The sequence below is a fragment of the Myxine glutinosa genome, chromosome 4 (genome assembly GCF_964187855.1).
Source record: "Myxine glutinosa chromosome 4, kmMyxGlut1.1, whole genome shotgun sequence".
Lineage (NCBI taxonomy): Eukaryota > Metazoa > Chordata > Myxini > Myxiniformes > Myxinidae > Myxine > Myxine glutinosa.
The window spans coordinates 116,361,865-116,376,150 of NC_136264.1; the positions used below are offsets into that span (position 1 = coordinate 116,361,865).

The window sequence follows — 14,286 nt, forward strand, 5'->3', positions numbered from 1 at the left end:
GTTTGACTTTTTGTGTGATGAATGTTAGCTCTTTCACGAGCCTCTATCTTGTATAATGTATACAAAAAAATTAAAAAATTAAACACATTTCAGCTTTTCATTTTTAATTCTTTTGTAAAAATTTCTAAAAAAAAAAAATTCCACTTCCACTGACATTATGGGGTATTATGTGTTGACCAGTTACAAAAAATCTCAATTGAATCCATTTTAAATTCAGGCTGTAACAACAAAATGTGAAAAAGTCAATGGGTGTGAATACTTTCTTCAGGCACTGTACATATACCATCAACATATGGCCAGTCTTGCATCCACATGAGATGTCACACCCTCTACCAGCAATCTACAAGAATGGCAGATTTAGTTTGGGAACAAATCCAGAATAGGCAGTTCAATATGAAGTTGTGACCAACTCAACTTTAATTACAATGGACAAAATCCTCAGGTTTAAAGCAGGGCTCACCTCGTACAATGAGCTTGGCAGTGGCAGACGTGTTATCCACAATGGTCCGTGCAACACATGTATACACTCCCGCATGAGCTAGTTGGGCATCCCGAATCTCAAGGTCACCAGCATTTTCTTCCTGTCCAGACACACCATGCAATACCTTAAATCGAATACAATAAAAAGCACTGTGTGCAGTTTGAACACTTTTTAAAGTTTGACTTTGCACTTCAAATAATGTCCAGCAACAATAAGAACAATATATAGCTGAGATGTGACAATGGGGATGAGTTCATCTTGATTCCCTTATTGTTTGCTTGGATTTTGTCAACCTTGGCAAAAAACAGCCAATGCAATATAGATCAGCTTTGAATGTATAAAAAATATTTGCAGAATGCCGGTATTTCAAATGTTTGTTGTTGACTCAGCGGTCGAAAGATTAGGTTTTCTGATTGCGGCAGGGCCTCTCAATTCCCCGCAGTCACATGACCAAAACGATTTTGTCTAAAATTCCGTCTGCTCGAAGCTCAGGCAACTGTTCCATCAGTCGATGATATTTTGTCGCAATTTCCATGATATTGAAACGAAATAAGTTATCATCCACCTCTTTCGTCTCATCTCAAATTTATCTCAACCTCAATTAACGACAAGCTGCATTTCCTTATTGGATTCCGAGGCGACATTTTTCGGTACATCCCTGCAGGTTTAACATGCAAAAAACACTTGCAACTTGCCAAGCTGCAGCCAATCTCCTTTCCATCATCCCGAGAGTAGAGCGAGAAAGGTGGAGTAACGTCAACATTTTATGAATGCCTAACGACAACGGGTGTCGAGAGAGCTGCTGTTTGCGTATTAATTGAGGTTCCAGAGAACGCCATCGCATGTTTGTAAGCAAGTCAACCTCCTACAAGTCCCATGATAACCTATGAAACGGAATAATTATCAAATGACCTTTGTGTGATGTTTGACAAGAATATTAAGAGCGTCTCAAACCCAAATGATAAGATTAACCTTCATGATTTAATTGTACGTTAACCTTCCGAAGGTGATCTTCTGTCCCCAAACCTCAAACTTTGTGTTAAGAAATAGAAAACGATAAGGCAAACTTGACATGTTACATCACATACACACAAACATACACACAAACACACACACAAACCATTTTTTACCTGCGACGTTTCATAGGTCTACAAGAGCTCCACATGGTTGTTGTTGTGGTTCTTGTTGAGGATCGATTTTTGAAAAGTGCACCTATTGGTTGAACAGCTGCTGGATTCTACTTTGAGGCCAGACAACTTATCACTTCACTCCACCCAGCATGGCCATGCCACCCAGACAAAATAATATGGCTGCCATCTTGATTTTCTGGTAGGCCTAAGACATCACACATTTTGGCTTCTGCTGATTATACACTGCCTGGGTTTGTTACATCAGGTTTCCATTGGCTTTGTTTGGGTTGAGTGAGTCTCACAATGAGGTACCCTGAGAAATGGAATCATATGTCCGTCGAATAAAATTATTAGCAAGGTTTAATCAAGCCTGTCAGTAACGGCTAGAATAGTGATGCACCTAAAGTAAGAACTTTGGCAACTCGCAAGTGGGTGGTCAAGTTTCGGAGTGCCTGGACCTTTTTCATAGAAGTTTCAACCCTTTGTGCCCAGACAATCTCCAAACAAAGGGTCCACTTCGGTTAATCCATGACCACAGCTGCATCTAGTTAGTCAATCCAGCAGTGCAATCTCACTTTCAAACTTTGCCATCTAGCTTTTAGGCCAGTAATAATGTGACTTTATCTCACACTAATTGCAACAGAAGCAAACTCAGCTGATTTGTGTATCCTCAATATGTCCTGAATGAGGAAAAAAAAGTGTTAAGGAATTGCATGGGTGGAAAGTTTTGAAAAATGCATAAATATGATCCTACCCAAAAACCGATTTTTAGCCCTTTCTGCTAGATTTGTCTATGCTGTATTTTTTTCCTTGAAGATAGAAGGAGGCAAAAACATACAGAATATCAGTGATGAGAATTTATTATGATCACATCATCACACTGATCAACTGCTGTATTCTGAAATTCAAAATGACTGCCATCCACCCTATAGTGACAATACAATACAATCTAAAAAACTGAGCACTCTAAGTTGACATTCGGCAGGTGTATTGCTCAGGACCAATGGAAGTGGAGTGTCAAGATTGAAGTTGTTTGGGAGAGTGGTTCTCGAGAAAGTTACAAATAGTTAGCTAGGTATTTATTACATTATGTCACATTGTACATATTCTGCGAACTAGTTTAAACACGCCGCGCACGCCACAACTACAGTGCTCTTTTCTGAGTTATGAACCCTCTAACATCCTCTGCACATCCCTGACTAGGATCCAGTTCCAAACATGCACGTTTTCAACCGTGCGTGCATATTTTTCAACGTGCATATTTTTTTTCCACTTTCAGGAAATGGAGGCATATGAACAGTGTGTCATTTGCAAGCAGTCTGTGGACGGAGGAGGGTCGTCAGTATCAACACTTGGAGAGAAGGGAAGTTCATCTATCAACCAGGCCAGTAAAAAAAGGGGAGACAATATTCATGCTGTACCTGGTGATAAGATACACAAAGACTGTCGCTGGACATACATTAATCCACAACAGATAGCCAAGGACACCAGGCAACAAGAGTCAGAAACAAGTACAAGCAGTGAGAGTCCTACACTAAGATCGACTACAGGGAGGTTCTCTTACAGTACTGATTGCCCGTTTTGTGGCACACCAGCTCAGTTTGAAATAAAGAGAAAGAAGCCAAGTGAAGTCAGTGTTTTCAAAGTCAGGACAATTGAATTCAAGGACACGCTTTTGGCAACATGTCGTGCACGAGGTGATGGCTGGTCAGAGACTGTGAAGGCACGGATTCTGCATGTGCATGACCTACATGCAGCAGATGCAGTCTACCACCAGACTTGCAGTGTGAATTTTCGCACATACAAGCAGATACCAGTAGCGTATCAGACAAACACAGAAGACTCCAAGAGGAGGAAGGCTGGTCGGCCTGTCATTGATGAGAGGACAGCAGCATTCTTGGAGGTTGTGAAGTATATAGAAGAAAATGATGACGAGCAGATCACCATAAATGATCTAATTGACCTCATGCAGCAGTAGCTTGCACACAGTGAACATGAACCATACGGTTACACCCATATGAAGAGGAGTCTGCAAAAACACTTCGGTGAGAAGATAATATACACCGAGATCAATGGGAAACCAAATGTGGTTACCATCAGGACAACAGCCAGGGTAGTGCTGCAAGACTACTATGAGACACAGCAGAAACAAACAAACACAGAAGATCAAGAGAAGATCAAGCTTGTGCAGGCAGCTGCAAAGCTCATCAAACAAGATATCAAAGACATCGGGTTATCCTATGAGTCTTACCCAGCTCTTGATGACATAGAATCGCAAGAGGCGGGCGTCAGATTTCTTCCAGATACTCTTCGCGTGCTCCTGGAAGAACTATTTGCCAGGACCAAAACTCAAGCCAAAGTGGCGGCAATTGGACAAGCAATGATGCAGGCAACTAGACCAAGAGTCATGTTAGCACCACTTCAGTTTGGGGTGGGCATGCAACTATATCACCACTTTGCATCGCGGTTCCTCATTGATACTCTTCATCACCTTGGGTTTTGTTGCGCATACCAGGAGGTGCACCAGTTTGAACGAAATGCAGCCAAATTCCATGGAACAAACATTCATGACCTATCGACAGAGTTTGTCCAATATGTAGCTGACAATGTCGACCATAACATCCGCATGCTTGATGGGCTTGGTACATTCCATGGTATAGGAATGATTGCAGCCATAACCCCTGGAATTAGATCAAGGCAGCCAATCCCCAGGATCAAGGCTACTTCCTTGGATGTGGCAATGGTTGGAAGGGTACAAGTACGGTACCACAAAGACGAAAGGCACAATTTGACGGCACTGACCTACCAGAAGCTTGTCAACCTTCAGGTCCAGAACAGCTGTGAAAATCTTGATGTCCTGTGGAAAGCATCCGTCCTCTTTGGGTCTCCCAGACCTGCATGGTCAGGAATGATGCAGTTCGTGCATTATGGTGACCACCCTGGCAAAGCAACCGTTATGCTTCTGCCGATGATCGATCTGAATCCCAGTGATAGCACATGCATATTCTCGACCCTGACATTTGTTAGTGAGCATGCACGATGCCACAATGTCACCCCAATAATCACGTTTGATCAGCCACTCTGGTGGAAGGCTCTCATGATTATCAACTCTGAGCCAATGGAAAGTGATCTGAGACGAATAGTCTTGCGTTTGGGTGGCTTCCATGCAGAAATGAGCTTCCTCGGTTGCATCGGACACTTGATGGCCTCATCTGGGCTACAAGAACTGCTGGAGTTGATCTATGCCCCAAATGCAGTAATCCACATGATGTGTGGCAAAGCTGTTGTGCGAGCAGTTCGTGCACACTCAATTGCTGATGCAGCCCTCAATGCACTGATGCTATCAAACGTGTTCGATTTCCATCTACCACAGCAATCTGGAACTCCAGACAACAGTAAGGATGGAGAGTCAGAGTCAGCCGAAGCAGCTGCAGCTGCAAGGCCACCGGATCATCAGATAACAGATGGAAGCAGAGATGCGGACCTGGAGGGAGCTTATAAGATCTATGAGAAGCTGATAAATGGGGCTATATCTGCTGAAGAAGTTTGTCAGTCTGAAGTTCTAGTGAGAATCAAAGACCGCCTTCAAAAGCACATCGAGTCCACCAAGAAGTCCTCTAGAACTTCAGCTCTCTGGGTTCAGTACATGGACATGCTGGACATCCTACGAAAATACATCAGTGCAGAACGCACTGGAAACTGGGCCTTACATCTGCAGGCTATCCAGGACATGCTACCCTATCTGGCAGCATCAGGACACAATCTTTACACCAAATCTGCCAGGGTGTACCTTCAGCAGATGCACAACCTCAAGACTGAACACCCAGAAGTCCAACAACGTTTCGAGGAAGGGTTCCACGTGATTCGGCGAAGCGATCGCCTATGGGCAGGTCTCTCACCTGACCTGGTCATTGAGCAGGTTCTGATGAGAAGTTTAAAAACCAGTGGTGGGCTCACACGAGGGCGAGGGATGACGGAGCAACAGCGTCTGTTGTGGCTGCTATCGATGCCCGCCTGTGCAGAAGTAAACCAGGCAATGGAGGGACTCACGGGGGTCAACTACAACACTGGAGAGCAGAACAAAGACATGACCAAAGCAAGGCAATCCCGTGACTGGAAGGACACACTGACAGTTCTCAGTTATCTACAGTGGAGTTATCTACAGTGGCATGTGGAAACTGCAGGGGATCCAGCTGCACTAACTCAATACAGATGCCCTGTGACGACGATGATGACATTGTGTAGTGTTATATGTATTCTGTACACATATTTAATTGGTTCAATCGTTTGATCAACAGTTGATCAGTTATGTGATGATGTGATCATAATAAATTCTCATCACTGATACTCTGTATGTGTTTTTTTTACTTCAAGGAAAAAAATACAGCATAGTCAAATCTAGCAGAAAGGGCTAAAAATCGGTTTTTTGGTAGGATCATATTTATGCATTTTTCAAAACTTTCCACCCTTGCAATTCCTTAACACTTTTTTTTCCTCATTCAGGACATATTGAGGATACACAAATCAGTTGAGTTTGCTTCTGTTGCAATTAGTGTGAGGTTGACCCTTTTTTTTGCGTAAAATGCCTGCACTATTTACCAATAGCTGTTGAATTTCCTTGCTATAGGCTTTCATATATTATCATACATTCCTAATGCTTTAATCACATTCCATTATATAACAACACATACACCATCTCACATTAACGGTGAACACATACATGCCTGACCTTGAGGATTACGCGTAGCGACTGTCATTTAACTGGCCAGCGACAATATTTTTAAAATGTGTTGATTTGAATCGTTCATCAATATGGATTTTCCACTAAAACAGAAACACACACACACACACACACACACACACACACACACACACACACACACACACACACACACACACACACACACACACACACACACACACACACACACACAACGTATCCTAATAAAACCAAATAATTAAATATGTTGGATTTGTTCAACCCTGGTGTTTGTCTTGCTCTTGAATGGCACATATCCTTGGCTACGACAGAATACGTTCCTTGACATAAGCATGAATTATGTCTCCATGTATGCACACAGCACGAGTTTCACCCACACCAAGTGCACACCCCGATTCAACCTGTGAGCTCTCAGGATATTTTGCAGGTGAAATCACAGCATACATCTATGATCTCATATTCGTAATCCTGATTTCATGCAATTAATGGCATTCAATTATTGCAACCGACACTACATGAATGTAAAATAAAATTGTACCCCAGTAATTTCAGTAATATGGCATTGTTGTGAGGTTGATGCTAAATAATTGTACGAGCAAATTGCCTCACAGAGTAAATTAAACCAAGGTAGTTTTTTTACGACCAATAACTGTCCACGAGGTCGTTACCATCAGCAAGGGAATACGACAGCTGGCTCAGTGTCCTTTCGAAGGACAGTGTGAGCGGTGAGGCACAAGTGAAGCAAAATGCTGCAGCAGCAATGGCAGAAAGAGAGTGCCACACACATGCAAGCTTTGTACTTTACAATGGGAGTACACCGGCAATCAATCAATCTACTTGCATTGTTTTGTGGAGTTCAGCTATTCCTTCTTCAACTGTATTTCGTGCTTTCCTCCATTTTTTCTGCTCTGTATTTGATGAATGACAAGCACTAAATTGCTATGGACTTTATAATAAATTAGAAGACATCTCGATATTATGTACACAAATAGGGAAATAACTTTTTGACAAAACAGCACCTTTCATTTCTTCACTAAATATACAGTATTGGGAGGGAGAGGTGTACAATATATAATTGATTGATTAATTGCATAATTAAAATCAATAAACATTAATTGTAAAATAATTCCTTCGTCAATTGGCTAATAGCATACATCAACCACATCAATGTGTTCCCTGTTTGTCGTTGAAGGTGGCAAAAAGGGTTGGCGTCAGGAAGGGCATCCGGCCGTAAAACATTGCTTCAAAAAGGGGACCAAAAAAACAACAACTACCACGGTCCCCGAAAAGGCCAACCCCCGCTTTGCGGGGAAAAATGGCCTCTAAACGGTGGTTTTAACCACAAGTGTTTCATCCGAAGCTGTAACTTTTTGAAAATTATTTAAATAAGGCATTAATCGAAAATAAATAAATAAATAATTGATTGATTGACTAATCAATAAATAATTAATTGATTAATCAATAAATCCAAAAAATATTTTATAGCCACATCACTTGGTCACTATCGTGTCCGAATATCAGCTTCCTAGCTCAAAAGGAGCCTGAGATATTGGCCAGATGAGAAAGAAAATAAATAAATAATTAATAATGAAAATAAATAAATAATAATCGTAATTTTTAATAATAATAATATAATTAATAAATTAATAATTCATGATATAATAATTAACAATAATTAAAATGATTATTGATGATTATTGATTATTGATAATTAATTAATAATTAAATTTAATAATTAATTAACGTAATTTTTAATAATAACAATAATTTAATAATAATAATCATAATAATTTACTCGGCTTCACGCTGTTGAAACCAAAGCTTTCACGATCATTGGAATCTCCCGCGATGAAGTGAACTCTGAGGACCTTTCACTCCCTCACTTCAGGCAGGTTGGTGGACTTTGTCTTCTTCAGACTCCTCTCCAGCCTAGCTCCCACAGCTCTGTCTGTGCTCTGACCCCCAAATATTCCGACATTTTCGCACAATATCTGCCAGCAACCCTCTTATGGTTAAACTGACAAAATCAAGACTCTCTGCTCACCTTCACTCCTTCATTCCTCTTTTCTCCCACCTCTGGAACAAACTCCCACACTCTCTTCAATCACACTCCTCCCTCCAGGTCTTTAAAACAGCTGTTCACCACCATCTCTTATCTTCCCCCATCCTAAACCTTGAACTTTTCTACCACCATTAATTTCACCCCAGATCTACTTTTTTTGAAATACCGACTTCTTTCCTTGAAGTCCAAGCAGTGTCCAATGTCCATGTGTTTTATACCTCTCCCACTCCCCTCCCCCTTCCCATGCCTCCTCCCCCAAACAACTCTCCCTCCCACAGATGTCCCAATGTCCCTGTTCTCTACAGTTGTACTTGTGTGCTTCCCTCTCTCTCCCCATATTGTCTCCCACTCCCTTTATTATATGTTTTTTAAGTGTCCGTTTTTTGTGTGATTAATGTTAGCTTGACACGAGCCTCGATCTTCCGAATCTAACTTTTGAAAAATTTATTAATCAAGTCATTTATCGAATAATTAAATAATTAATCGATGAATTGATTAATCAATAAATCTAAATATCCTTTATAGCCACATCACTTGGTCATCGTCATGTCCAAATATCAGCTTCCTAGCTCAAAAAGTGCCTGAGATATTGCCCAGATGAGAAAGAAAACAAATAAGTACTTAATTAATCAATATAATAATTAAGTAATTAATCAATTAATTGATTAATCGAAAAATAAAAATAACATTTTTTCCAAAGCACTTGCTCACTATTGTGCCGAACTTTTAGCTTCCTAGCTCAAAGGATAACTGAGATATCGCCCGGACAAACAAGAAAGAAAGAAACCGGAGCGAAAACTGAGTACTCCCTTTCAGCGCGCGTCATCGCCGGGACCCCTTCGGTGCCCGGCAATGACGTCATGCAGCACCTGGAGATGGAATAGGAAAGGGGCGGTGGACAATATGAAAAAGGCCTCCCTTATTCTGCAGACTACTAATACTACGACTACTACTACTAATACTAATACTATTGGCTACTACTGGGTCCTGTCATGCCAAGGCAGATATGATTTGTTTCCAAAGTTTTGTGTTTTGTGAGTTTGAGTTCCTCATCCCATTTGATGTTCATTGGTCTCATGTCATTGGAGGCTGTTGTTATCCAAGTAGTCTAGTCACAGGTCTTCCTGGCTTTGTATTCCCTGTTGGTTTCCAGTTTATGACTCGTCTTTGGAGTCTGGTTCCTTCAATTATTACCATGTGTCCAAACAATCTCAGTCATCGTTCTTTCAAAATTGCACTTGCAGGTTTCTCCATTGTTCGTTTCCTTAAATCCCTGTTTCTAACCCTCATTTGCTAGCAACTTTCCATAGGCTCCTGCAATCCATGGCATCACGCATTTGTTGTATTTCCTTTGTAACAGACCACGTCTCTCTTCCATGCTACATCACAGATATGACATTCTGCGGACAACCTCCGTTATGGTGACTGCGCACGTCTGATAGAAATATTTCACGTAAAAGTGACATTATAAGAGAACAAATTTCTGCAAGGGTGCTTTTTGTTTACAAGATGCATGGACATTAATCACCAAAATATGATGACAGCTCAGAATTAACAGCATGCATTTTTAGGAATCAGCAATCCACAGCCTGCAGGCAAAATTTGTCCACAAAGAATTAACAACAAAAAACTCCCTAAATACATTGAACCATGCATGTCAGCTTTACTAAAAAAAATACTCATTTGCTCCAACAAACCGTCGACGGCCCGAACCGTCAGATTCCCTTTTTTTCAGAAGAATGGCCATTGATGGCTCAATGGCTATTTGAGCCATTGATGGATTGATGGAACAATGGAAGAATGGCTCAATGGCCATTTAAGGTATTTATTACCCTCGCCAGAAGAGAGGGCATTGCATTTGAGTCAGTTTGTTTGTTTGTGTGTTTGTTTGTTTGTCTGTTTGTACGCACATAATAAATGATTTTCTCTGCAACCGTTGGTCCGATTGGCAGGAAATTTTCACAATAGGTGCAACTCAACTTGTAGAATTTTTTTATGATAACTATGACGTCATAGGTCACATGGTTCGGCCGCCATCTTGGAAAAATCGAAAAAATTTGCACCTCGATGTCTCGGAAAGCGCTGAATAGAAAAAATTGAGACATGGCTCATTGTAAAGAACTATCCATGGGGAATAAAATATGTTAATGATGATGTCATAGTTGCCTCCATTATGACGTCATAATTCGACAAGTACAAAACTTCATCCGATCAAGATGAATTTTTTGGAGCGTCATACAGGCATAAATTGGTGGAGAAAAAAAAATGATGACGTCATCGATCACGTGGTTCGGCCGCCATATTTGTTTTAACACAAAAGCCTTAATAACCACTGAAAATACATCCTGGCGAGGGTTGGAAATCTCTGATTGCTCTTTTTCTTGTTTCCTACTTGTTTCGACTTCTCTTGCCACCCATGCAGATCGCTAATTTTGTGCTGAAATGAACAATTGCATAATAAAAGACACCAATTCTCTGTGTGTATGTACATATTGTATGTATGTATGTACTTTAAAGAAATGAATACGTCTTGACTTGGTCATGTGTTGAGGAAAGATGAAAGTGACTGGTTGAGAAGAGTGATGGAAATGAATGTAGAAGGAAGTAGAGGACGGGGAAGACCGAGAAAGACTTGGCTAAACGTGGTGGAAGAAGAAATGCGGGCAAGGGGGTTAACAAGGGGAGATGCAGAAAATAGGGCAAAATGGAGAAGATTGTCATGGGGACCGCAGGGCTAACCCTCGCTCTAGCAGGGAAAATGGCCTTAAAATGCCTTTTGTTGACTGAGCTCCACCAAATTTTGTATTTGTTGTGGGGGTACCTGTGAGGCAGTCATTGGCACAATTAAAATTGGCCCTTTGCTATGTGAGGATGTGTGATATGACCCAGACAAAAGGCAGAGTAATGTACATGCATATTAGTCCAGGTCAAATTTGAAGCAGCCATGTTTTAATAGTGCCATCAATTTTTTTTTAGAAAGGGGGATGGAGGAGGTGCAACCAAAAATTTTATTAACAGAGGGGTGTACACATGGCATTGTGTAAAGATATTTCATTGAAACCATAATTTGCTCCAGGAGGGAGCGGGTATTTATTTACTGGTCTTACAAAAATAGATAAACATGCAATAGATACACATGGGACATGCATGTTGTGATACGATTGCTGCGGAAAATGCTAAGGGATAATTGACTGCCATTGAACCAGACAAAGGTATGAGAGAAGAAAAACAAGATGAAAATTATGGAGACAAATGTACTTTCGGAAAGCGAGGTGAGCATGACTTTGCACTTGTCGACAGAATGCAGAACAGAATCCCAAAGCATGTATCATTCTCCATGTGGTCACAACCAGTGATATCATTGCAGTCTCACCTAAAGAGGCAAAGCCCTAATGGGGATGCCAGCACTGTGGGTTATCTCTCACATGCGAAGGAATTGCACGGGCAATTGGGATGCAAGTGACATTTAAATCGCTCGATCACAGTGACTCCATCTAACAGGCCGCCACCATCCTGAATTCGTGCAGTAATTAGCTCGGCTAATGTGAACATATGTCAGTGCTTTGATGGCAGAGAAAAAGGCAGTGTTTGTCATGTCAGCCCCCAGACATACACGCTGGCTTCTGGCTGTGAACGTATAGAAAAAGCAAAAAAATAAAAATAAAAAAAGCTGTTTTTTTCCTTTTCTTAAAGCAAAACACCTGGAAACGATATTATTACACAAAGAAGCCTCAATCGAAATATGAAGTACATAATATATGAACATGCAGTGTGATGGATGTCATCCAACAGTGCCGTCTTGTGGATGTCTGTGGTACACCACCAAAACAGTACCATTTCCTTAGATTTCCAGCGAAGGGTGTTAGTGTGAATGTATGCATTCAATATATTATTTTTTCAAAGAGCAGAGCACTGTGTGCTAATGTTTCAGAAGTCAATCAAGTGGTATAACTGGCTTAACGTCACCTCCAGAAATCCTGAACGAAAAATGCTGCCACGACCCACAATCTCCCCTTTCATGTGTACAGCAATATAATGTTAATTTATAACCCATCGAATCATATCCACAAACGTGAAATGATGTTCTGTTTTTCCTGCAATATCACAAACAACAATTATTAGAATAATACTGATGGTGAAGTAATAGCTCCTGTAAACCAACCTATTCTAGTATACAAGTATCCTGCATTGCATGTTGAGGGGTATTTGGTGTGCTTAGCCAAGTGCAGACAGACAAGATTGAACAACAATGGGAATCAAATCCACACACACCAGCCAGTGGAAAAATATACAAGTCTGGAAGGATGCTGAAGTTCCTTACCTCACGGTTCCGACGGCTGCCCTCAAACCTGTAAAGTAATAACTCGAACGAGAAACGGCTTTTATGTACAAAAATAAACAATTTATTATACGGAACCTGATACAAAGAAACACGCCGGGAAATAAATATAATCCTAAATTGGGATCCCACGCACCTGACTTCAACAACACAAATGAAAGGATGAAAGAAACTGTAAAATAAAATGCGTATGGTTTATTGTACTTATCGCAACCAGCTCGTGTGTCAGGGATCGTCTGGGATGGTGGTTCTGGGATGGATGGATAGCTCCGGTCAATGGGAAGAAGGGCCTTGATGCGGCCCCGTTCACCAGGCCTTGATAACACCTCTCACGCCGAGCGAGCAACCCGCTTCACCAGCCGTGGAATGTCCTCCCGAATTCGGCACGAAGCTGCGATGCGCACCCAACGTTCGGGTCGCAAAGGAGAGAGTCGACGTGAAGGAAGGCGTGAGGGCAAGAACAAGCGATGTCCAGACACCAACGTCTCCCTCAACGGGCAGGTACGAGAGAGAGAAAATGTCGGTCTCTTCTTCTTTTTGTCAATCCCTCGTTACGTCACCTCCCTCACTCTGCCAATCCCTGCTGGCCAACATCACAGGCTCAATTCTCCACCAATAGCCGCGTCACGTCTCTCTCATCCCATTCGTCGGTGGCCAATCAGTATGCCGCTTTCGTTGCTCTTGCTTCACCAATCCCAGCAAGCTGCTTCTTGCTTTTGCCCTGACCAATCATCAGTCCTCTCCCGCTCCGCCAATCGGCGGCCCTCGTCCTGTGGTGTCTTCCTTCTACCAATCCTTCGCAAGGTGGGCGTGGCCTCAGCCTGCCTGAGCAATGAGTGTTGCTTTGTGGTGCAAGCTGTTGATGTGGCTGCAGCCGCATCGGCGGTGCCCCGAACTGGCTTCCTGTGGGTTTTATGGTTATTAGGGGAGAATTAATTAGTGTGTTTGTGTGGTGCAACTAATGGGCCTATCTAATGTCTATGGTGTGTTGCCATACAGGGCACAGGTATGATCACAGAGGGAACGACACACCGGGGAATTAGCATAATCCCTACAACTACTTAACATGCCCCGCCCCGTCGTGGCGGGGACACATATCCAACTTATCCGACATCCGGGCTAGACAAGTCCTCTACTTATTTACCACGAGATGGTTCTTGCTACCCACGGTCATCGGAGCACCTACCTATGCAGATCTACCTAAACCTATATATGCCTACCCAACCGACATAACAATATATATATATATATATATATATATATATATATATATATATATATATATATATATATATATATATATATATATATATATATACATACAGAGTGAGCCAGAAATATGGGCATTTTTGAAATTCATGTGAAGGAAATAAAAAATTGTATTTCAAAATAAATTCATTCATGATATTGAAGTACATAACATGCATTTTTTTTGTTTTTTTCATTTTTTACTGATTTAGTTTCATTTTTTGCAGGCAGAACACTTGAATGACCATGTGTAACTGGTCGGGTTGAGAACGCGCTTTCGCTTTGTGAGGGTATGCTTTCATTTAT

General features: G+C 41.4%; 1 protein-coding gene across 1 annotated transcript in view; it reads right to left on the reverse strand.

Annotated features, from left to right (window-relative positions):
• The window catches only part of CNTN2 (contactin 2), a 393,061-nt gene that overhangs the window by 127,073 nt on the left and 251,702 nt on the right, over window positions 1-14,286 (reverse strand). Inside the window, exon 15 of the mRNA XM_068113156.2 lies at window positions 461-581. Coding sequence (XP_067969257.2) covers window positions 461-581 — 121 coding nt within the window. The remainder of the gene's footprint in view (window positions 1-460; window positions 582-14,286) is intronic.